Raw genomic sequence first — 23,475 nt, forward strand, 5'->3', positions numbered from 1 at the left:
TGTGCAGCATTGATGCCGTTTCTCTTCCCACACAGAGCCATCAGTCTGTTTCTGCTAATGAACATCAGCAGTGAGACTGAAGGTTTATTTGTGTGTCAACAGTCGCAGCAGAGGACTGCGACACCTGCGCTCCGCTCATTAATAACACCATCTGCAATTATTTCCACTAATGAATTATGTAAGTTCCGCTCGGGGGCCGGGGAAAGTTGTACAAGAAAAACACTTTATTAGCATATTACAACACAACCCGCTTCCTCTCGTTTGCAGCGCGTTCTGGTTCGGAGATCACGTCCTTCTGGCTTTGCGTGGGCGGCATCCGTTGTGCGGCACGGGGGTGTTGTCGGTGATCGATACCACCTCCAGGCCTCCCATCGTCAAGCCTTTGATCGCAGACTGCACAACGGAGGAAAAGTGCATTCGTTCGTTAATGAAGCTAATGGGAAGAGATCAAGATGTCTGAGGCTCCTCAAACAAGCCTTAAATTACCCTCATTATAAAAAAGACTCATTAATTAGAGGTCTACTTTCTTCGTGCAGTGACAGCTTTATTTGAGTTGCACTCCCACTATTACATCAACACAGCATCTTATGATCCTGTGATCCTATTGTGCCTCTTTAAACTTTTATGTGCCATCCTGTAACTTATAATGAAATAACCATGAATAAAAGAGTAGACCGGTAGTTATAAATATATAGACACATTAAGCAGAGTTGAGGTTAGTTTAATTGATTAATAGATTAACAGAAAATGTATGGCTAATAATTTTTTGCGACTGAATAACCGTTTAAGTCATTCTGGTTCCAGCTTTTCAACTTGCTGCTTTAATCTGTTTTATACCATTGCTAATTGAAAACCGTCACTATTTTATAGACTAAACAATTAAATAATCAATTATGAAAATTATCTACTTGTACCAGCGACAACATTCAAGATTTCTAAAGGTTGAATAATATGATTTACAATAATTTAAAGGGGACATATGCTCATCTCCAGGTTCATACTTGCATTTTGTGTTCCTAGTAGAACATGTTTACATGCTTTAATGTTAAAAAAACACATTATTGTCCTCATACTGTCTGTCCAAATATACCTGTATTCACCCTCCGAGGGAACCAAATCTGAATGGATTGATGAATCGCATGTTTTCTGATCTAAACAGCCCACAAAAAACTGACAGACAGGGTTGTCTTATGATGAGCACAAGCAATGAAAAGGTGAGTTTTTCATGATATGTCCCCTTTAAGACGTTTTGGGGGCCTGCAGATATACTGTAATAGGATTGCAAGGCAAACTGGTTTTCTTCTTCTACTCACTTGACGTCCAGGGCCGATACCTTTGACCATAACACGGACAAACGTCACTCCCTTCGCCGTGGCTTTCTGTTCAGAGGCAGAGACACACGAAAGATTGATGTTTACATGTGCAGCCGTCCAGGACAGCTAGATAAGTTTCATTTGGTATATTTCCAGCATTAGGAGAAATTAACTTCACTCCATTGTAGAAATACTGTTAAGACATCACCTTTAAATGACAAAAACAGTAAAAAAAAAAAAAAAAAAAGTCATTAGTAAAAAGTTACTAAAGAAATCTTATTTCGACTAAGACCAAAACAACCGAAAGGAGGGAGCAGCCCAATTTTGATTAACATTTGATCAATATTGTCTGACCAGCATGACAGGTCAACCTCTAATCTATTTGCCGATTTTGGTCATTTTCCATCTGGGCTTCCAATCACTAACAACAAGAGATAAAACTCCTATTAAATGCAGTTTCCATATTCTCATTTTCATCTCTCCAACATCTAAAAACAGCAGATCAGAGGTCAGAATAATCTCACATCTCTGCCTGTGTGATAAAAGACTATTATAGCAGCACTATGATAAAACACTTCATTTCTCCAGTGTGTTTACTGTGAATCAGTGTGACCTTAACCCCGTCAGCCAGCAGTCTCCATAAATCAAGCTAATATAAGGTCTAAATGAGCACTTAACACCTACCGCTGTACTCTGTCACAGTCTTCATAGAGGGCAGCTTATTTGCAACAAACATCTAACGTTCATAAATTATAGTTATAATGAAGGCAGAGGCACTGATTATGCTCTAAACAACTCACTTTATTATAAAGCACCTTGAAGATCCTACAGCTTATTCAGCTCAACTAATGTTTATATTTTAGCTCAGCATTTAATACCGGATCCTGTTAAACAAGCTGAAACAGATGGAGGTGGTGAACCCCTATATGATCAGATGGTATCATGCATTTCTCATAGGGAGACAACAGCAGGTGAGAGTTAACTCAGCTCTCTCTGACATCCAGGTTAGAAGTACTGGAGCTTCCCTTCTTTTCACATTATATACACATGATTGTAGAAACCAGTTTTCTGATGATACACTCACTTTACTGACAAAAGAATCAGATGTTGCTGTGTAAGTCAGAGATAGAAGACGTTGAACATGTATAAATGAGCAATATCTTAGTGTAGGGCATAAGATATAATGTTGTGTATATGGAGAGGCTGGGTGCTGCTACAAACAAACTTCCCCTAAGGGGGACTATAAAGGCTAATCTAATCTACTTTACGAGTTACATAGAGTGGAAAAGCACGATTTGGTCTTAACTAATATTCATTTCTTTTAAAGAGGACCTATTAAGCTATTTTTCAGGTTCATACTTGTACTTTGGGTTTCTACTAGAACATGTTTACATGCTTTAATGTTCAAAAAAACGCTTTATTTTTCTCATACCGGCTGTGCTGCAGCACCACTTTTCACCCTCTGTCCCTGAAAAGCCCGGTCTGCTCTGATTGGTCAGCTGGCACGCTCTGTTTTGATTGCTCAACCGAACCAAACTCTTTGGACTCAGCTCCAGCTACGCTCTAACTAGCTTCGTTTGAGGGCGTGCCAAACTAGCTGTTATGCAAATGTGTTACTTGGTGACATCATCACGTTACGGAAGAAAAGGTGGGATACCATTCAAGGCGTTTCAGGCAGTTCAGGAGCAGAGTTTCTGTGGGGGAGAGTAACTCCCTTTGGACTTTGTAACTTTGCAGACCTTTTACATGCACAAAAAAATATATAACACACTGAAGGAAAGAGAAAAGGCACAAAATCATAATAGGTCCCCTTTAAACAAATGCAAGTCCGAACGTACCACAGCAGCAGAGATGCCTGCAGTCTGAGCAGCGATGGGCGTCGACTTCTTGATATTCTTGAAGCCTTCCGTTCCGCAGGACGTCCTGACCAGCGACTCTCCCGTGCTCTCCGTCAGCTGGATGTGTGTGCTGGTACAGGACAGGACAGGACAGTTTAATGGCTCACTGACTCACAACTGATTCTTTTGAATAGTCAGAAATATGTATATCATAACACGGTTGCACTGAAGTTATATGTTCCCCATAAGTGGTTTGACTGCATCACATAGCAGCTAATAAATAAATAGTTAAAGAAAAAAAATCATCAAATTAGGACTAAAGACCTTTTCTGAGGCATGAAGGTACAAAACGTATTTTGTTATTCACTCAGCCCAACAGGAAGCACTAAGAAAGCTGAACTCTTCGTTTGCAGAAATGTGAAGGTGGCAAAATAAAAATGCCAGTTTGAAAACTGCAAAAAAAAAATGTGAGTTTGTTTTCTTTACAGAAAAAAAATGGTGTGGCTTGTCATACCAGAAAAAACAGGTGGAACTAACAACATGAATGATGTCTCTGTTCCAGCATTTATTGTAATGCATCAATCTGATGTTGATAATTGCACTTTTGTCTGACAGGTCAGTATGTCTACTGTAAAAAAAGGTCTACTTTTATTTTCACATTTTCCTACTAGTCCCATTTGGGATCCAGTAACCTAATCTAACCTAAATAATTTGAAGATGAAAATGGTCTTTCCACTTACTTGTTGTATGTGGCTTTAATGTGAGCGATTGGTAACTCCTCAAACTTCTTTCCAGCCCATCTCAGTGAACTCTCCTGGCCAGGCAGTGGAGGGAAATGACTGAAGGATTAAAACTGATGTTAACATCTCATCAACATTAAGATAAGATAAGATAAGATATTCCTTTATTAGTCCCGCAGTGGGGATATTTGCAGAGTACAGCAGCAAAGGGGATAGTGGAAAAAACAAGAAGCATCAGCTAACACAGTAAACACCATTTAAATAGAAGGACGTATAAAAATAGGAGCAGTATATACAGTATTGACAATAAACGGACTATTAACAAAATTGCACAAGTGGAAAATGATATTGCACAGTGAGAATGAATGAATGAATGAATGAATAAATTAAATTCCACCCGAAAATATCAGGTTATTATCATTTTTTTGGTGTGTAAGTGGTCTACTGGGAGCAGTGCGTCTATTTAGTGAGCAAACACATATGTTAAAGGGGAAAATACCAATACAGAATCATTCTGTGAGTAGACAGACATGTACAGGTGCATCATGTATCTGTACCTGAAGTCTCTGGAGGTTTTCCCAGGCTCTGTGGTGGATGCTGCTGCAGGCTCCTGAAGTCTGACAGCACTGGTGCACAGTGTTCTCTGTAACCCAATGCCTCCACACCTATACACACAAAACATTACATTAGGACCATCTTCATAAACCAGTGTGGCTGGTCAATTAGCTATAAACTAGTGTCATCTGGACATTATGTACAGTTCAATGATGCTACATAACACTCAACCTGCAGCTAACAAGGATGCTAGTAAACCATAGGACACTTACAGAGAGCTTCCACTTGCATTTAGTGATGCAGTCAGCTGTCTGCAAACGTTACTCACAGAACTAACTAATAAACAATTTAATTTAAACATGTTTGATACGATTAGAAACAACTTTACTATCAGGAATGTAGCTACTTTACACAAAACACATGTGACATTGAAGGTCCTGTAAATCCAGACCAGACCAGTAATATCTTGAGGGGTGACATGGTTATTATCATATTATATACATTATTATTACCATTAAAAATACGGTTGTCGCTTGTAAAATGGATTTAAAAACATTTTTATTTCAGTGTATTATATTTCTGTTGTGCTTACAATATAATGTTTTCTTTTTAAAATGTATATTAATATCAACATCCCCCTATTTTTATCTGAATAGACTGTTCCGTCTTTCTGCACAGGATTGTGGGTAGAAGTAGACGCATGCTGCCTTCATGTACTACGTAAACCGTCGTAAATGTAACGCTTTTATGGTGAACACTCACTTAAAGCTATAAACTGAATACAGTCTGTGCTTGAAGCCCTCACATAATAATCAATCTGCCTTGTACTCTAGAGAAATAAAAAGAAAATACTTTATACCAGGAGTTGTTGTTAGTGTTTTTGTCTTCTGGTATCAACCAAGGAATAATGACTCTTTATTATAGTCTAATTTATCCATTACTCTTTATAGTAGTCTAATTTATCCCTCTTTCATACTGTAATATAGTTTGGGCGAGTACTTTTCCTACAAACCTTTAAAATAAAATGTTAGTATTTATGATATCAATATTTCTCAAATATGTGTTTTTATTTATAAGATACTTTCTGGTGGGAATATTCATATTCCTATGTTAAAACAAATTCTCAGGTCCATTCTTACTCAACCCGTCAATCTCTAGATTTTCATCCTCCTAAATTCCTCACTAGAAGAGGTCAAATGTCTCACTAGTAGAGTTCAATTTTCAATAAGATTTAGGGGAAGCAAATTATGGAGTATCTTTTCATATCTATCAATAAACTGTTAATTTTAATTTAGTTTTTCTTTTTTTTTAATGTATTATTATTATTAATAATTTACTTATTTTTCTGTTTTTTTTTTGTCCTTTCCTTTTTTTTTGGTATATGTTTAATTTATGTTGCTATCGGATTTAATTCATTTATATGTATAAATGTAATTGTTATGAAATTAACTCTGCTTATTTAATGGTGCAGTTATATTGTTATGGGTATGGGGGGGGGGGGGGGTATAATTTGTTTATACAATTATGTATTGGATTTTGTACAGATAATAATAATAAAAAAGACTTTGAGCAAAAAAAACAAAATAAAAACTGTTCATCTGTCAAATGTTTCAAAAGTCGCTTAAAGGGTCATTTAATTGCTGTCTTGTAATTGCTTTTCCCCATGTTTTCCATGTATCTGTTTTTATGTTTTTTTATTTTTTCCCACTCACAATGTTGTTTGAAGAAGTCTTTATAGTATCCTCCTCACAAACACTAACCATACACTTCCATGCAACACACACACACACACCCTTGTCTTTTTTTTAATATATTTACTGTATTGTTATTGTTGCTATTATATATATCTTGTCCTAATTGTTTTGTTATCACTATTATGTAGTCATATTATTTCTTTATATTAATCTTATCTCTATGTAGAGGCTTTAGATAGGCCCAGTATTTTTTTTTTGCCTTTTCCTGCACTGTATATTATTATTTATTTTTTTGTTATGTTGTATAGTCTAAAATTGTGCAAAACAAATAAACAAAAACAATTAATTTGAAAATCCTTCCTCCAGCCTATTTTTTGCAGCTCTAGGATGATTTTTTCTCTGGTACAGTGAACGCAGCAGCAGCAGAACAAGATGTCTGCTCCCTGTGTAAGGATGTCTGGTCGGTGTGTCTCTCAGTTTCTCTCTTGTTTCAGCAGAACAGCGGTGAGGACCGCGGGGTTCCGACAGTTCTCCAGCTCGTCTGTCAGTCGGGCCGCTTTGCAGACCCAGAGTGTGACGGACAGAGTGGAGAGAGCCAGTTCTCCGTGGACTCTGATGGCAGCAGTGTGTCTGCAGAGACTTCCGGTCATCTCATCAGAGTGCAGCGCGATAGAGCAGCAGTTCACTCACATGATGCACCAGGTGAGTTCAGAGTTCACTCACATGATGCACCAGGTGAGTTCAGAGTTCACTCACATGATGCACCAGGTGAGTTAGTTCAGCAGGTGTATATATATAATGTATATATAGGTGTGTATATATATGTAGGCCTATATATGTGTGTATATATGTATATATGTGTATATATGTATGTGTGTATATATGTGTATATATATGTGTGTATATATGTGTATATATGTATGTGTGTATATATGTGTATATATATATGTGTGTATATATGTGTATATATATGTGTGTATATATATGTGTATATATGTATGTGTGTATATATGTGTATATATATGTGTGTATATATATGTGTATATATGTATGTGTGTATATATGTGTATATATATATGTGTGTATATATATGTGTATATATGTATGTGTGTATATATATATGTGTGTATATATATGTGTATATATGTATGTGTGTATATATGTATGTGTGTATATATATGTGTATATATGTATGTGTGTATATATATGTGTATATATGTGTATATATGTATGTGTATATGTATGTGTGTATATATGTATATATATGTGTATATATGTATGTGTGTATATATGTATATATATGTGTATATATGTATGTGTGTATATATGTGTATATATGTGTGTATATATGTATGTATATATATATATATAAAGCATGCACCTACACAGACACACACACAGCTACACACAGACCAACAAAGACACACACAAAGACACTAATGTGCAGAAACACACACCCATACAACATGATTAAGTTTTTTTTTGCATTACTCAACAAAATAGCCTACTTGTTCAACATGTTTAATGCATAAAATTATATTATTTATGGTGTTGTCATTATGGCACACCAAAGACAGTCTAACTATCCTTTTTAAGACTTGGCATGTTGTATGTCACATAGCTAGTAAAATATTATTTAAAACCCTCTCTAATTATGTGAAAATGCTCTATAAATTATGCTGAATTAAATTGACTTCAACATAATGTAGATAATCAATCTAAGATTACTTAACAGCAGTGACTGATTAAGGTGGTCAGGGGCCCCTCGGCTACTTGTTGTATGGGCCCCCCCACCCTTACTCATCATGTTTTAACATTACCAGAAAAAAAAGTAATTTAATGTGTAAAAGCATGCTAGGAATATTAGATGGCCCACATGTACACACTCGGGGAGCACTGTCATATCCACACACACACACACACATTGAGACAGCCTTTAATCTAGACCTTGAAATATCTAATCAATTTAGGGATTTTCCTTTGTAGATGTTCGTCATGGTGTTCTTTCAGCCGTTTTTGTGCTCCGTGATCATATTTTCATTTTACCGCTATTCTGTCCAGTAGTGACGTATTGTTTGCCACATTGACCTTATGAACCTGGTCACATCATGGGGTTCATAAGGTCAGCTGATTGGATAGAAGTGGGCCACATCTACCCAGTCAGCTGTTTAATTTTTTTTTAATGTTTCTTATGGGCCAATAGGGGTACATTTTTTTTTTTTTTTTGTCTTTAAAGTACATTTAAATAATTAAAAATAATCCGGCCAATCTGGGGCCCTTGTAAACATGGCCAGCCTGTGCATAAAACCACCCCAGTTTAGCACTGTTTAGTTTATCGAATCAATTCATATTTTGAAATAATTCTAAAATTTTTTGCAATAATCAGAATGGCAACTTCTAATTTCTGCTCTGTAAATCCGGTCTGTGCTTGGATTCCTCACTCTCCATAAATGACTGAGAAATTTTGTTCCAGGACATAAGATTTGTGAAACTGCAGTCTAGAGAGAAAAAAGCACAAGTTAAACCAGATTACTTAAATTCAGGCTGGGTAGTCTTTCATTATTATTTGATTCCTTTTATTAGAATCATATCCTGAAACAAAATATTGCAATACTTCTGTTGCCTCAATGAATAACAAAAAGGCAAACAGCTGTAACAGTCTGTCTCAAAGTGAGATCTAAAAACAATTTAGAGTTTTATTTGAAAAACACATTTTTATCAGACTCCATATTATCATGAAGTTCATTTAAGTAACATTTGATTTTTGGTGCACAAGTACTATGTACCATGTATAAATAATTTAGGATAATCACATGATATAAATTTTGTCCATGTTGCTTTGTGTTTCTACACATTTTATGCAGCTGTGGACTCTGATACTTCATATATTGTGACACTAGCTGTAGAAAACTGTTATCTGTAAAGGGTCCTGGGGTTTGAGATGGAGACCTGCTCTGACTTAATTTCAGATGGAGCTGGAGAAAAGCTTGCTGTCGGACCACGAGCTGCGGCTGCTGGAGGACGCTGAGAGGATGAGTCGTAAGCAGGCGGACGACTATGACTCGGACGAAGAGGACGACCGCGGGGACCAGGAGATCATGTTGACTCAGGACCTGGAAGACTCCTGGGAGCAGAAGCTGAAGAACTTCCAGCCAGCGCTGAGGGTCACAGGTCAGTACGGGAAAGTAAACCAGAATATACGCAATATGAAAATCTTCTTAAAGGTACAGTGTGTAGGAGTTGCAAGTTGCAACCAACTGAGTACCCTCCGCTCTCTCCTCCCTTTCCAAGACTGCGGTAATGTCAGCCGCCGAGTGCAAAACTGTGGTAACACCGTTCGCCTCGCTCAGAGGCTATCCGTACCATAATAACACTACTTTAGGAGCAACGGAAGTCAGACGGCGGCTGGCGGTACCACGGTTTTGCACTCTGCAGCTCACATTACCGCATTTTCAAAAGCGTATTGGCCTACTACGGTGGCCTTCAGGTAACGTAAAAACGTGAAAGACTTTCTCTAGTGCCAGTGTTTGGTTTGTCCGTTCTAGGCTACTGTAGAAACATGGCAACATGGACTGACTCTGTGAAGAGGACCTGCTCCCTATGTAGATATAAACGGCTCATTCCAAGCTAATGAAAACAATTCTTAGTTTCAGGTGATTATACACTAATGAAAACACAGTTATGATTATTATATTCCATATCTGCTAACAGATCCCCCGAAATGCAACACACTGTTCCCTTAAATATTACAAATGTGCCCGATGAAATAGAGGATAGTATTCAGCCTTTTGCCGGGCTCCAATCATTAATCAAGTGAAACAGAATGGAAAAGAAATGTAGATAATCTGAAGGCGTCGCACACATCTGGGTTTAAAGTAAATTACCAGGGAGGAAAGAGACTTTCAGTGCAGGATTCTAATGTTTTTCTGACATTCAGGAAATCTATTCGCTCCAGCACTCCCAATTTGCATTTTATTCCCCGTGACATTTCCAAAGTTTGTATAAATTTTACTCTACTGTCACAGAGAGACGTTGGCTGTTGTGAGGCGGCTGACGTTCCCGTCTCTTGTTTAGCTGATGTAGATAAGGACTTGACCTCGTCGGAGCGCTGCCTGGCCGACTCGCTGCTTCTCCTGGCCGAGCAGCAGGTCGGAGGTGAGAAGCTGTGGCTGCTGCCTCAGACTCAGTGGCAGGAAGGAGAAACGCTGCGGCAGACGGCCGAGAGAGCCCTCGCCTCCCTGCCAGGTAACAGGAGTTTTTGTTTAAATGAAGCTGCTGATATTCTGTTCTGATATTCGGTCCACTGTTAGTTAGTGAAAGTAGTATTTAGTATTAGTATTTTATAATATGTATTCAAGTGTTTCCCTTGAATTCTGTTGAATCACGGGGCACTGAAACTCCACTGAAACCTCTTTTTCTTTCAGTTCCTTTAATGTTTAATGCAGCTCATCGAGACCTAAATAGACCTACCATTTACTAACTATGAAATATATTCAATTTGTCATTAAATTACTAAATATATAATATTAGACATGTAGACAACACTGGTTGGTATCAGAAATGTAAAGTCTCCATGTGCTGAGTTTTTATGTGATTAGACCATAGACTGTATATATAGGTGGACGATGCGTCTCCACCACCTCCCACTGTACAAAACTGGATCCAAACCATCCCGGATACGGGAGCTGTCATCTTGAGATTTGGACGTCATTTAGAGCCAGAGTCTGCGCGGTAGTGATCAGCCAGTGGAGTCGTGGTATCGAGATCCCGCCCACACACCAGCCCGAGCCAGTAACGAGCTGAGCATGGACACAGCTTTCTAGCGATAGCTACCTAGCTTTACAGAGGTTTATGACCTATACTGCAGCCAGCCACCAGGGGGCGATCCAGATGGTTTGGCTTCACTTTTGAGGAGCCGTCATGTCGTCTATCTTTATTTACAGTCTATGGGTTATACTATCATGTTACTAATTGTTCTGGTGCTTTCTGTGACAGTGCCTTTTTTTATACTACCACTAGGAGTCCCCAAAGTAGAAGTATTCAAATCCCACATGCGGGGGCTTTACTTTTACATGGATATATCAGCACACTGATCTACCTTTCTAAATTCAGTTTACAGAAAAAGCAGATTGACCCAGACTGTAGCAAATGTATTCCCTGACATAAAGCATATAATTTAACCAACCCCTGAGGTCTTTATATTGTTCAACGACATAAAATGTAGTTACCAACACTATCATTGTAAAGTACAGCCGTTAACAGTAATTCATGCTTTTGTCCCAGAGGTATTTAGGATGAATATCCCCAGCAGAAGCCATCTATACTATCCTTAAAATACATCTAATATATCTGTTCTCCCTAGATATAGAATTATATTGCCAATAAGTCCATAACTTTCCATGTAAACTGTAGGAATGCGATTTCCTGTATTTCTATACATTTATGTAAATGCATTATGATGAAATTGGTTATCATGCAAAAAGAAGCTGTATTATTAATGAACTAACGCTACTTAAAATCACTATTGCACTGATAGAGACTTGATGCTTTATGATAGATAATGTTTTATTCTCATCTTTACTAAAAGAGCTCTGTTCTTTACTGCAATACCTTTTAATTAACCTCAAAGCCGCTGCTTACGGCAAGATATAAGGTACTATTCACATCCTAAATATCAGCTGTTAGGTTGTATTATTGTCAACACGCTCCATTTGCTGCATTATTACTGTATGTACATCCTTATCTCTTTAGCTGTAATGACCCAGTTTTATCATCTCAGGATCATTAAAGTTTGATGTGATCTTATCTAAAATAGCTGCGTGGTACTCGCAGCACTTAACGTCCTTAAACCTCCAACCAAAAGTTCATTTATATACGCAGCCTTTTACCAGTCATAGTCCAAGTTGTCACATCCACTTAGACCTCCGCTGATGTCAGCTGTAGATTAGGATGGCAAATGACAGGGAGGAGGTTCGGGGTCACAGCTGGGAACACATGGAAGCAACGTTCCAGTGACCCTGTAATGATCCTTCACACAAAATATTTAACATTTGCTCTAAAACTGGCTTTTTTCTAATTTTTTTTCTCTCGGCATCCAACTGAAATCAAGCCTTTTAGCTCTTAAGCATTTAAACAAAACGCCAGTGGCGGAGCATGTTAAACTGTTTCACAACACCGCTCATGAACTATTAATGTGCCAACTCCATCAATCACTCCCCATTAAGACTTTCCACTTGACATTACCGTGTGCCATTTGGTGGAGGGTTTTTATTTAAAGTGCCTCACAGTAGCAGCAGTCAATCCATTTTTAATATCGCTGGACTCAGTGGGAGTTGAATCTCTGACATGGCTGTGTTGGTGCCTTTTACTCTGCATGTTGAGCCAACTGGGAGCATGTGATTTAGACATGAGATTTGATTAAAACTTAATTGAGAAAAGTGTGTTGTCACAGCAGAGGACTGAGAAACAGAGTATTAGGGTAATAACACACTTAATTATTATACAGCATAAACTAAATGCAGCTGCAGCATCTGCATAAAACTTAGAAACATCTGCACTTCAGCTCCCCTTTTGTCTGCAGCTGAATGACACCCTGTTCTCTTCCCGCAGCAGCTGGTTTCAAGGCGACTTTCCTCGGCAACGCCCCCTGCGGAGTATACAAGTACAAACTGCCCAAAGCCGCTCGGACGGAGAGCTCGGTCGGAACAAAGGTGTTCTTCTTCAAAGCTATTCTGTCAGACAGCGGCCCCCCCGCGGCCCAGAGCGCTCCTTTTCTGTGGGTGAAGAAAAGTGAACTGCAGCGCTACCTGAAACCGGCGTATATGATGAAGGTCGACCGCTTCATCCTCAGCCAATGACACCTAAAAACACAGAGCAGGGACACTGACTTGCACAACAGTATTTATGAGGCCCAGAAAGTTACCCATGTCACTTCTCTGTATCATAAAAAATGTCTTTGATTCAATTTATGTGTTGTATAAATAAATTGTTTTTCCACACAAATTGTATGGGTTTTAAGTTAGCAAGACCTTCAGATTTCACCTTTCATTACCAAGTAATATCTACGTCAGTGTTCAGTATGTATAAAACTTTTAGGAATTTATCTTAAAATTGTTCCTAAACTTCGATTTATGAGTCAAAAAATTCTCAGTAAAAAGTTGGCCTTAGAAGTTTTGTAAAACAAAGAAGCTGAAAGTTGCTTATAGCAAAGTCTAAGTGTGATTCTTAAAGGTGCTGAATTCAAAATTCAGAGCATTTCTATTGCTTCCACATGGATCTCAACATGGCGACGGCTGTGCCAGCGGCTCGCAGCTAACAGTGCTAACAGTGCTAACAGTGGAAAAAACAGCAACATTGCTGACAGAGCTAACAGTGAGGGGAGGAAGGGAGGAACCGGGGTGTGGTTGCTACGTTCGATGACGCTGTCGGTCGGGACGGCGTTAACAGCTGTAACCGCAGTTAGAGAGCAGTGCAGAGCGGCGGCCGTGAGCTAGCCAGTGGGTCAAGATCACATGCACTTAAAGCACGCTCGACCGGCCCGGCTATGTCAACAAAGCACAGAGAAGCTCGGATTACAACACACACAGAGGGAGAGCGACTTCATTCTCTGCTCAGGTAGACATTACTACTCTTTATTACACAGCTCTGTTGAATACTCGATTCCTATTGGTCAATCATGGCGTTCTACGGTCCGTTATTTCTTTATAGCAGACCGTTGCTATGTATGGCAGACCATTGCTATGGACGCAGTACTGATCTCAGACTCTGAGGGACCATCTTTGTGTCAAATTATTGATTTTTTTTAAGTAAGTAGCCTTATAATAAGCGGGAAAATGTACAGCGAGCTGGTCATTGTTGTGAAATAAACCCCTTCAGGGTCTTGCATCGCCTTGAAGGGGTTTATTTCACAACAATGACCGGCTCGCTGTACATTATCCCTTACATAACTTTACATAGCCAGTAGTTGTTTGCTGCTATATTAATGCTCTGAATATCATATAAAGAACCTTTAAAAAGTAGGTAAACTGCAATTATGTCTACCCACAATGCCCTTCTTCAAGCACTGACTCACCCAATAGCGAGCCTCATGCATCATGCACACCTTGTCATGATGAAGACTACCCATCATGCATTGATGGCATAGTTTATCATAATGAAACATGTAGGAGGAAAGCTTACATTATACATTTCTCCTGCAGTTATGTAGACGATGTCAATATGTGCTATTTGGATTAATATATAAAAATCTTAAATGAGTCAAAGATGGATATAATAACATTTGGCGTGAGAACCATCTATGGAGGTCCTATAAGATGTTTGTGTTAATAACTTAATTTGTGATTTCTAGGTTTTGCTAAACTCACCATAAATACTTATTAGACAACTGCTGTATTAACTCAGACTAGCAGCAGGTGTCTTGCTGAAAGTGCTTTGGTTTTTTAGAACTGCAGCAGTTAATGAGAACTGAAAACTGAAAACCAAATGTTGTTTTTGCCGTTTGGAGTGCTCACTTGATCCTGAACTGTGTGGGCCTGGCAGGCCTGCTAGAGGTGAACTGTTGAGCTCCAGCAGCCGGCTGGTTCTCGTCGTCCAACAGTAGATGGCAGTGTTTGCACACCGGCCACAGAGGAAGCACTGTGAGAGCTGTGTAATTATGCCTGTGTGGTGACCTCAGAGGGGGACTGCAGAGAGAGCTTTTCTGATCAACTTGGCTTCCTCTTACAAACTGAAAATATCCATCATAGCAGGCAAATGTTCCTGTGGAATAGCGACGATAATTCGTCTTAGGTAAGAGCATTCTGATGTTCCCGTCCCAGCCTCTGCGATCAGCCTGTTCTTTCTATTTGTGTCTGCTGGGACAAGGAGTTATTAATGTTGTAGACATTGGCATTAGATTCTTCTGTCTTTATTTCCAGGGTTTGTTGAAAGCCCGCGGACTGAGCTGCTTGGGCGACTGGCTGAGTGCAACACAGCCCCGCTCTGTCGGTTGAGATGTGAAGGTCAGAGCGAGCTAATAAAGGCCATTTCTAACCGTTAGACTGTTTGGTTTGCACACAAAACCAGAGCTTACTTTTCTGCCAGCTCACGGTGGCCTCTTGCTGCCCTCCTTCAGGTTCTGGTCCCTGACGTGGAATCAAGGTGTAATCGCAGGTACAAAAAGAGCAACAGCGGCTGCTTTCATCTCCGGGGGGAGTCTGATGAAAGCGTCTTTGCCCAGTTTGTAGTGAAAGGGCCTAAGAGGGTGGAGAAATTGGCTTGGGATCAGAAGGTTACCAGTCTGAATCCTGAAACCATCAGGGAGTTATAAGTGACCAAATGTCCCTCTACCTACCTTCCGTGGAATACCAGTCAAGGTGCCCTTGAGCAAGGCACTTAACCCACACTTGCTCTTGCTGAACTGCTTGGTGGAAAATGAGAGGGCCGGTTTTTGGGCAGCTCATGATGTGAAATAACTCAAGATAGATACATGTTAAAGGGTTATTCTACCAATATCTACATGTCTAAGTCAATTTAATAGTCACAGGGAGTGTTACTTTGACTGTGAAAACAATTATAAAATGTCCTCCATGTCTCTGGAGGAGCTTTATCTCAGAAAGTGATCTTGATAAGGCCATCAGGGAGGGTCTAACTAAAATATGCTATCAAGTCCCCACACATTTATGGAAATGTAATAATAAACCCCTTGAGTACTCTTTCAAAGTTCTAAAAATGAGAAGAGTTCTTAGCCCAAATCCTCCAACATGATCTCTCACTAGCCGTTAAAGGAACGGTGTGTAGGTTCTGGCGGTATCTAGCCGTGAGGTTGCAGATTAAAACTTCTCCCGCGTGCCAAGCGTGTAGGATTGCTACAGTGGTTGACGCAAAAACGCGAATGGGCCTCTATAGAGCCATCTGAAGCAGAGCCAGTGCTTAGAGTGTGTGCATGTGGGAAGTGAGTGGTGAAGCAAGAGAGAGAGAGCGGCGTCGATGGGAGCGTTATCGACTCTGGCCCAAACAGGAAAAGTTAAGAGTTGAAATATGAGCGGTGCAACATGGCAGACTTCGTGGAGATGGCCCCCGCTCCCTATGTAGATATAAAAGGCTCATTGTCAGGTATCGAAAATACGATTCTTATTTTCAGGTGATTATATACGAAAGAAAACATACTTATTAATATTATATTCCATTTTTGCCAATAAATCCCCCTAATTGTTACACACTGGTCCTTTAAAGGTGAAGTCCAGCATTATGATATTGCACTTTCATAAAGTTGGGGGACTTGCGAGGGACAAATTTAAAAAAGAATGGTCAAATGCTAAGCAGCAGAGGCTGAGATTTTTAGGCCTTACTGTGGGTCAAGCTCCAAAAACAGTGGATCCTACATTTCCCATAATGCAACTCAATCACATCTTGTGTTAGACTTCCCCTGCCTGGTAGATGCCCACATATTTCGACCTGCATGCCCCAATTTGTAACACAGACTTTTCGTTATCAACTTTTTGTCTCTAAGCCGAAGCTGAGATACCCTGATGACATCACTATGACATCACCTGGGTTACTTTAAAAAGCTCCTGGACATTATACAACTGAAATTTGTGTAGCATCGGAGGAGTTTTCGAGCAGCAGTCTCTGAGCAGAAATTAACAAGACAAATGTGTACAGTCAGTTCTATTGGTTTGTTTTATGAAGGGGATTTCCCCTTTATAAGATCAGCAGGTCATCAACTGTCATGTATCATACAAAGGTACAGACCTGCCAATGCCGAAACATCAGGTCAAGACAGGCAGAACGTAGAAGATCACGGCTTCACTTCGGTAAAGTATCTCACCTCCTCTTCCTGCCAGAGGCCGGCCCCACAGTCTACCTCTTCATCCAATTAGGTAGCACATGATAGCACCGGGATAACAAATGTCAAAAGAAAGGTCTCGCAGTTTTTCGCCACTGAAAAGGGTAAAAGAGAGACGGTAAATGCCTGGAATGAGGCGCGCGGCTCGGAGGTGGCTGATGGGCGCGTTTCAAGCCCTGCTGCTGGAAACAGGATGTTACCACCCCGCCACACTGTCACATTCACACTGGCCTCGTTCTCACTGGGGATTTCAAACTGATTTTAAAACAGCCGCTGAGTTTTTTTTTTCAACCTTATTCTTGTGATCCTTTGAAGTTCAATGCAATGAGTGAGGCGCTGCCAGGCTGAGGGGCTCAGCTCCATCAGGATGTCCTGAGCTAATAATAGTACACTCACTTATGGCACTGTCGGGCACTGTCATGGGTACAAGCCTGCACCATATGGTGAGCGGTCTCCTCTTCAGCGACACTGTTGGTCGATGCAACATTATGTTCATATGTTGCATGGCAATTCTTATATAAATATCTGTGAAAATATACCACACAGGTAAAATCTGCACATTTTGGCAGCAGTTTGGCCGGGCAACAGTGTAAATGAGCTCAGAGCAAAAGAGAACAAACCTCCCATCCCCCCATCAACTGTGTTTACACACTGCAACTTCTTTTTTTTAATTTTATGCAAATCTATGACTGGGAGGGATGTAAGCGGGCCAGTCGTCCACAGCCGCTTACCAAACCATTTGATAAAGAAGCTTATTAAGAGTCTTTATGTAACACACAATAACGCACAGAAACATGCAGGTAAAGGAGTGCAGATCAGAGCAAGGCTTCTGAATCCGGACCACCTTAAGCGCCTTAACCACCACCCTCCTTAGTTCTACTCTCCCAGCACGCACTGCTACCAGCACTGCACTATATTTCTTACCCTTAATCATTCAGTGACAGTCAGCTAAGCACGCACACTTTCAGCCCCATGCTGCTTCGCCTTTATACTGCTGCTGCACTCAGTGAACGGTGAGTTTAGCCTTTTTGTTAACCGCCATTCAATTGTATTCACTCACCGGTGTTCTTACTACCTAAGCACCTAACAATAGATTAAATTAGATCCAACTTTATTTTCAATGCACACATTAAGTACCCGAAGCCTATACTTTAGCAGAGAGTGTAAAATCCCCCTTGTTAACATGCTATCCGCTCTCTCCATCCTCTAGTAGCAGAGAGAGTGTTGGGGCAGAGGGGTTGTTTAGTTGAATATGTTAGTCTGCTCTGCCTGACCCCTTAAATCTGAAGCAATATTTATCCGTGCAAGTTAGAATCTGTGACCCCGACCATGGCTCTGAAATATCAGCAGCCTAACAGCCTAAATCCACGTTTGCTGTCCGTGGTGCTGAAGCAGCAGACGGATTTGTAATTGCGACTTTTTCTGCTGAGAGTGCCGCCCTTCTGTCAGTTTTCCTCTTGGATCTATAATATTCTCTAAACTCCGTCCTCCCTGTATGTAGAGATACATACAGATAAACTAATGTACAGAAGTACACAACACTACTTCTGCGCAGCCGGCCAGCTTACGCGAGCAACCACACTGCCAACAATTTCTTTCTACAAACAAGCACAACAATCTGTTATCTACAGCAATATGCTAGTATCAAACAAAAAATCTACCAGGGTCGAACGAATAAATTACTTGGTAGGATCTCTAGAAGCTGTCAGAAAAATCAGGGAACTGTAAAACAATATCTGGCCTTTAAAATAGTAAAAAAAATTATAACTAGAATGGAACTCAGAGAGCGCAGACCTCTGCCAAAGTGCCCCAGTATGATTGCCCCTCCTCTCCGTTCAGCTTGCGCCATCATCCATGTGTATTTTTGTTTATGTTGAGATCAGCTGTACGTAGCGGAGATTCGTAAAACACTTCATTCAAAGTGGACAGAAACAAAATAAAACTCACCTAAACCGTCGTCGTTACTCTTTCCAACAATCACCAAGTGTGCTTTGGTCGAACTCAACTGTAATTTCACAGAGTTTAATGTGAAAAAACGCCAAATCTACAGTTGTTGTTGTTACAAACAGCTGTTCATTTGTGTCCTTTATTCACAACGCTCAGTTTCATTTTCAGTTTACAAATAATTTGAAGTCCAACCATGTTGATTTTGTCTAAACCTAACAAAAGTGGTTTTGTTGCCTAATCCTAAAGTGACACCCGGGGGCGTGACGCCAAGGAAGGGGCGTGACGCCAAGGAAGGGGCGTGACGCCAAGGAAGGGGCGTGACGCCAAGGAAGGGGCGTGATGAAGCGGTAGCAACGAGTTGGATGAGAACGTGTTGAAATGCTACCTACCTACCTGCGTGCTCTCTGCCCGTGCACTCATTGTGCGTCACCGCAGTCTTCCACAAGCTGCTAGCTTGACAGCTGTGAGTACTAACAATAGTCATGTTCGTTTCATTGGAAAAGGACTGTGTGGGTGTGGTTTGATCAGATTTGATTGACAGTTGCTTGGCAAAAAGAGCAGACAACCCCTTCATTGACCTCTACTTTGATGGTAAGGAGCTTCACCACGGAAATATTCCAGAACCAACTTCTTCTATGAGCGATTTTACAACCTCAGAGCACAGTACTTCTACCATGAGTGCAGTCTCTTTAACGGTGGCATTGGTAAGAGAAAATGCAACAAATGCAGCAGCTACCTGCTGCGTTGCTGAGGGCTTTGTAACAGTCAGGGTGGCAGACTGCAGGAGGAGGAGGAGGTGGGAGGAGGAGCTGTGTTTTGCAGCGACCCGGTTGCTCTCGCTAATATCTGTCCCGTCGCAGAGATGTGATTTCTGTCTCTCCACCAGCTGGATAAACATCTTCCTCTCCAATCATAAGCAGACGGTCAAAGTAGAGTATATTTCCCTGGATGTAAAAGCTGTGGTGTCATTTGGGGCAGTATGGCGGAAATGATTGAGATACATATACAGGCTAATATCAGTGATAAATGGGATTTTTATTCTGGACCATAAAGTGCAGTCTCTGTCTCTCTGTCTGTCCTTTGAATTTCTCGACAACCATTCATCCGATCGACTTCACACTTGGCGGGTGTATTGCTGAGGACTCAAGGAAGTGCAGTGTCGAGTGCGAGCTCTTGAGATCTACTGGACATAATAGACTGTATATAAGAAGTGGATGTAGTCACTAGGCATTTGATTGTGGACTGCCGTTTTGAAGCCTCGAGTTTAGCATTTTGGCCATCGCCATGTTGGCTTTTTGCAACCAGAAGGGACACGAGAGGGTGGAGTTAAGTACAACCGAACACTGAATAAGACATTTTTAGGAGACCAAAAAGGTTATGATTAACTATCATGAACTGAAAACACACTGTGAAAGGGTTAAAGTTGTAAGACAAAAACATGGACGACTCCCAGATCAGACAACGCAGTGGTAGCGACCTGTCAATCACAAGGTAGCCATGCTCAAAAGCATACCTTGCTTTATGGTCTATTTGACTCTAAATGGGACCATAATTTACTAAATGAACATCATGCTGTATTAAGAAGACTTGAAACTAGCAATTGAGAACATAAACTCATGTTTACAATGTTTACTGAGTTAATGAATCAAGTGAGAAATAGGGTCATTTTCTCATAGACAATCAGACTTCTTTTTGCAACCAGAGGAGTTGCCCCCTACTGGCTGTTAGAAAGAATGCAAGTTTAAGGCACTTCCACATTGGCTTCACTTTTCAGACCCGGAGGTAGACCACTGCTGAACATATTTCTTAGTGCATTATGTATACGCTGTGTAGTGTATTGAAAGGGGACCCCAATTAACTGATACACCGCCGAACGGCATGCTGGGAAGAGCTCGCTAAGGGCAGTGTCGAGAGTGAAGTTGTTTGGATGAGTGGTTCTAGAGAAAGGTGCAAGCAGCAGCACCGGAGGCCGAGCAAACGTTTTGAACGGGCGCTGCACTGGTGTTGGAAAATGTAAATGTGTGAAACTATGTGTGAATGTGAATTTATGAGAGGTGATTTGCATGCGACAGAGTTAGTGTACTGTGATGCCGTGTCTTTAGTCGAGGCGACGCATTAAATCATCAAGCTAAATGTTTCATATTTCACTTTTGGCTCTTCCTGTTTAGTCCAGCTCGAGTGAATCTGCATCTATTAGGAAAGAGCGAGAGATTGTGTGTGATGTTGCTGGGATGGAACAGTTGGAGATGGCAGACGCCCCTCCTGCTTCCTCCTGTCCGAGTCTCCACTCTGCAGGAGAGGAAGCTTTAGTCCTCCACACCTCCGTCTATCCTTCCTTCTCGCCTTCCTCCTTCCCATCCCTTCATCCATCCCTCCATATAAAGCTGTGTCTCGCTAAGTCAGTTTGATTATGATTATATCATCGATTTCTACATTTGTTTCTCCTGTTGTGATTTTGCTTATGTGATGTAATATATAGTTTGTTGTTTATACATTTGTATAAGTGATACACTGGATGGTTGTGTCTGTGTATATAACGCAATCTTCTTGCCTTTTTCTCTTTTTTATTTCTTGCTTCTCTTATATCTTTCCCTTCTCCTCTTCATCCATCTCTGCCTAACCCCCTCCCACACACACACACTAGCATTCGCACACACACACACACACACACACACACACACACACACACACACACACACATACACACACACGCAGATCCGTTCATACTGTGTCTGGCAGGCAGACCTCCGGCCTGCAGGGTGAGTCCTCCTCCCCTCCTCTGACTGTCTGGATCTGCCACCTCCTTCGTGTCCTTCCCCCTTTTCCCTGGGAGCTGTCAATCCAGAGCAGACTGTTGAGTGGGATGCGTCGGGGGGGAGGGATGGGGAAGGATGGATAGATGACAAATGGGATGTTGGGGTTGGAGGCGGGGTGAGGAGAAAGAGAGTGTGAATGGACAGCGGGAGGGTTAAGGTCACATCCTACTGTGCGGTTAGATGGCATCGTGTCAGGGCGGACGACCCCTTCGCTGACCTCGACTTCCTCCATCACTATCACCCCCTCCTCCTCTCCTTCTAGTCTACAGGCCGTTTGATTGGCTGCTGGGGTTAGCGGTTCACCGCCGACCACCAGGGGGGACTGGAGCGTCATCACACCTCTAGGTCACTGGTAGCATATGGAAGGAAGGCTGGAACAAGTTCACCGGTTCAATACGGTGTATTAATGCATAAAGAGAGGAGCTGTTTGAATGTGATCAAAGAGCTACAAATGTAAAACACGAAATCAAATGAAGCCGAATCAGATGAGTGGCCTTTAAATCTAAAAAAGGGAACCTTCACATGCAGTGTGTTCATTGATTGGTGTGGATAATTTGTTGGCAGCAACCCGTGAAGGGGCGAGTCCCCTTCCAAAGACCTTTCTGATGACGATCAATGGTCCCTGAGGGATGCCTGAATGGCTCTGCTTTGGCAGCAGCTCCCGTCCGACGTCCCCCGGGAGCACAGGGGCAACAGCTGCTGCAGCAGGACCAAACATCTGGCAGAAAGGTAGGAAAGTCAAAGTCTTGTCTGGAAGGTTGTTAGTAGAGCCGGTGGCACCGAGGATCATGTAAGACGGCACTGTCATCGTTAACAGAGACTGCAAACAGCACGGCACACAAGTCCCCAGACGGAGGAGTCATCTGTATCCTTCCTTCAAAGTGCTGCTGAACATTTCGGCAATGATAAAAGACACAGCGGTTTTGATAGGAAGGCCTGAGGGACTGTGTTAGACTGTGTTGCATACTGCATGCACGGTGGCAGCCGGTGTAGGAGACCCATTTTTTTTACCGCCTGCCTGTTAAACCACTGCTGCACTCCAGGTTCTGTCCTGTGAGGAACCAGTCAAGAACACTTAGTCTCCATTCATGTATTTTAATCCATGTGGCTTGTCTACACCGTTGGGGTGTCACATCTGAGTCAATAAGGTCAAGAGGGGTCATCAGAGTCACAAGATGTAAGGTGTGATTTGTTGTGAATAAAACCTGTGAAGGCATGAAAGAGGACTTTTATGATGCACCCGAGAGAGTTGAGAGAAATCAATCACAGGCTGTAAGTCAATCCCTTGTAGATTTTGCGACCACAGAGATAAATACCAATTCGACCTGTTCCTACAATATTTGCCTAGATCTTGCCATCTTTTCATAATCCTGCCATTTCTCCACAAAATAATTATTGGTGGCTGAGATAGCCAAATGCGATATTTTTGTGATTTAACCAAGCGGCAACCTCTAGTGCTGAGAAATGAAGCAAATGCGGAAATGCCAAAACTTGCAGTTCTTCAAGTGGCCACTTGAGGCTGGCTCCAAAAGCGAGTCAATCCCCATTAACTCCCATTAGCCCGACTTTACAGCAGAAATAAACATGTTTACAGCCCGGTACAAAAAACGATTTTGCTCTCTAGATTATATAGAGCCCCCGTTCATGACAACTGTACGGGGGCTGAATTTTTATAGGCTATAACCGTTTAGGCGTGTTACACTGGCCTCAAGTCCACCAACAATCCACCTCTTTACCCATTTTTGTA

At 41.2% G+C, this 23,475-nt stretch overlaps 2 protein-coding genes across 4 annotated transcripts; one reads left to right on the top strand and one right to left on the bottom strand.

The window, feature by feature from the left end:
- Positions 1–202: 202 nt before the first annotated feature.
- Positions 203–4,908, bottom strand: mrps11 (mitochondrial ribosomal protein S11). The gene is made up of 6 exons (XM_074661340.1): positions 4,719–4,908; positions 4,449–4,556; positions 3,892–3,990; positions 3,152–3,281; positions 1,314–1,379; positions 203–393 (listed from the first exon to the last, which is right to left on the bottom strand). The coding sequence occupies exons 1-6, from the start codon at positions 4,805–4,807 to the stop codon at positions 286–288; spliced, it is 600 nt and encodes a 199-aa protein (XP_074517441.1). The 5' UTR covers positions 4,808–4,908; the 3' UTR covers positions 203–285.
- A 1,627-nt stretch (positions 4,909–6,535) lies between these two features.
- Positions 6,536–13,142, top strand: mrpl46 (mitochondrial ribosomal protein L46). Of its 3 annotated transcripts, none has more exons than XM_074661246.1 (4): positions 6,536–6,842; positions 9,110–9,311; positions 10,215–10,385; positions 12,750–13,142. In XM_074661246.1, exons 1-4 carry the CDS (start codon positions 6,573–6,575, stop codon positions 12,995–12,997), a joined length of 891 nt encoding a protein of 296 aa, XP_074517347.1. In that variant the 5' UTR covers positions 6,536–6,572; the 3' UTR covers positions 12,998–13,142. The 3 variants fall into 3 exon arrangements, with proteins under 3 accessions (XP_074517347.1, XP_074517338.1, XP_074517329.1); XM_074661237.1 differs by having other exon boundaries at positions 6,546–6,908; positions 12,753–13,142; XM_074661228.1 differs by having other exon boundaries at positions 6,549–6,908.
- Positions 13,143–23,475: the final 10,333 nt, after the last annotated feature.

Source organism: Sebastes fasciatus, chromosome 2 (genome assembly GCF_043250625.1).
Source record: "Sebastes fasciatus isolate fSebFas1 chromosome 2, fSebFas1.pri, whole genome shotgun sequence".
Classification (NCBI taxonomy): domain Eukaryota; kingdom Metazoa; phylum Chordata; class Actinopteri; order Perciformes; family Sebastidae; genus Sebastes; species Sebastes fasciatus.

Excerpts from the sequence above, each read along its gene's own strand:
- mrps11 (XM_074661340.1), bottom strand. The coding sequence starts at position 4,807 with ATGTTTAAATTAAATTGTTTATTAGTTAGTTCTGTGAGTAACGTTTGC. Across the intron at positions 4,557-4,718 it reads AATGCAAGTGGAAGCTCTCT|GTGTGGAGGCATTGGGTTAC; the intron begins GTAAGTGTCCTA and ends TTGTGTGTATAG. Across the intron at positions 394-1,313 it reads GTATCGGCCCTGGACGTCAA|TCTGCGATCAAAGGCTTGAC; the intron begins GTGAGTAGAAGA and ends TCCGTTGTGCAG.
- mrpl46 (XM_074661228.1), top strand. The coding sequence starts at position 6,573 with ATGTCTGCTCCCTGTGTAAGGATGTCTGGTCGGTGTGTCTCTCAGTTT. Across the intron at positions 6,909-9,109 it reads TCACTCACATGATGCACCAG|ATGGAGCTGGAGAAAAGCTT; the intron begins GTGAGTTAGTTC and ends ACTTAATTTCAG. Across the intron at positions 9,312-10,214 it reads GCCAGCGCTGAGGGTCACAG|CTGATGTAGATAAGGACTTG; the intron begins GTCAGTACGGGA and ends TCTCTTGTTTAG.